The sequence below is a fragment of the Arachis ipaensis genome, chromosome B04, assembly GCF_000816755.2.
Source record: "Arachis ipaensis cultivar K30076 chromosome B04, Araip1.1, whole genome shotgun sequence".
Taxonomy (NCBI): domain Eukaryota; kingdom Viridiplantae; phylum Streptophyta; class Magnoliopsida; order Fabales; family Fabaceae; genus Arachis; species Arachis ipaensis.
Genome location: NC_029788.2, coordinates 13692321 through 13694121, shown reverse-complemented (window position 1 = coordinate 13694121; position 1801 = coordinate 13692321). Strand labels below are relative to the sequence as shown.

Below are 1801 nucleotides of genomic sequence, written 5' to 3'. Positions count from 1 at the left end.
AAATAGATGAACCAATAAAAAAAGTGAACAGTTTTTTTATTAAATAATGAAACAACAAGTTTTTTAAGAATAAAGGTCAAAATAGATTAAATTATTAATGAAAAAAACCAAGAAACCTTTAATTAATCAAATAAATAAAAACCCCAAATTGTACTATTTCCCTCTGTGAATATTTTGAATCATTGTCCCACACGTATGTATTATATAATAAGTGAATTGATTTTTCATTAATTTTCAACCATATTAATTATTACTTGATCCACCGAATTAGTTTGGAGGTTTTAATTACCGCTTTGGCAGTGGCACTTTGCAGAAGCGGGTTGGCACCAACATAGCCATTCAGACCAACATAAGGAATCACATAAGATGCAATTAAATAGTTTATGTCATTAGCATAGGGATCAAATGGTGGCTCCAGCCTTTTACCAAAGGCATTATTTATTATTTGTCCAAATATTGCTGAGCTTATATTCAGCAATGGCCTTGAAAATCCTCTCACCGTGCTCTTTATGGCCCTGCAACCAAATTTAATTAAGTACTTTCATATATATAAACTAACACGTCAACACATTTTGTAATTTGTAACTATCGATTACTTTAATTACTCTCCAGTAGTCTTTTATAATAACTGATAATTGAGTCAAGAATGTTTTCCTCCTTACTGTATGAACAAATTTTAACCATATATTTACGCTTGTTTTTTTTTTTATTTTGCAAAATTTGATTTATAAATTCAAATATGTTTTACTCTAGAATGATTGCAATACTCACAATAATTAACAAGAATAAAGACACAATAATCACAGTCTATACAAAATAATGAATTAAATTTTTCTGATATATTAATAGGAAAATGATCGAGAACGAATTCATTTTATTTACCTAAATTAAAATTAGATTTTTTTTCTTTTAATTTTCTCTTTCCTTCCCTATTATAAAAATCCAAAATGCAAACCTTTAATTTTTACTCGTCTAGTTGGTCGATTGATAATTCAAAAATAAGTTTTTTTTTTTTAAAATAAAACCATGATGATTAACATATACACAAGCAAAAACGTCTTACAATAAGAGAAATGATTAATAAAAATCTAGAATATGAATAAATAAAAATAAGAATGAACCTCAAATGTCCAACTTCTTGGAGACCAAATTGGAAGATAATATCCTTAATAAGGGGACTAAGATCGGCAATTTTGCCACCAATGGGAGAAGGTCCTCCTTCTGTTAAGTTAGGGTTAACCACATCCAAACCATAACCCTCGGCTCCATACAAAAAAAATTCAGCTTCCAAGTACTCCAAATTCAGAGCCACTTCAATCAAATCAGCATCAGATTTTGGAATAGTATCCCATGATCTCACAAAAATTTCATTAGAAGAATAAAAGAGAAACACTAGCAAAAACACAATAAAAGAACTCATGGAATTAGAAATAATGTTAAATGCCATGTGGATTTTTTTTTTCAAAGAAGATGATGTGTGATGCATGCATATAGGTTTATTTGGTTCACACTTGCGTCTATATATAATACCGAAATGGAAATATTTGCAAATAAGTCCTCTAATTTTTGTCTAGTGTTTGATTCAGAAGACAAAGACATAAATCATTTTTAAAATATGTGATTTAGCAATCCTAAATTGCTAAATAATAATGATACCAACAAAAGACCCATTTTAAAAGAAAATTTAACAAAACATATTTTTTTATTTATACTATTAAACAGATTTAAAATATAAAAGTTACATATTTTAAAAACGATTTTGTTAAATGAGAAAAATGAAGAGAAAAAAATTAAAAGCAAA

The 1801-nt window shown here is 27.5% G+C and overlaps 1 protein-coding gene across 1 annotated transcript in view; it reads right to left on the bottom strand.

Moving 5' to 3' along the window:
• The window catches only part of LOC107638874 (desiccation-related protein PCC13-62-like), a 3142-nt gene extending 1630 nt beyond the window's left edge, over positions 1–1512 (bottom strand). Inside the window, exons 1-2 of the mRNA XM_016342272.2 lie at positions 1122–1512; positions 290–515 (exon numbers count right to left, since the gene is read on the bottom strand). Of these exons, the coding sequence (XP_016197758.1) occupies positions 290–515; positions 1122–1486 (591 nt within the window). The 5' untranslated portion in view covers positions 1487–1512. The remainder of the gene's footprint in view (positions 1–289; positions 516–1121) is intronic.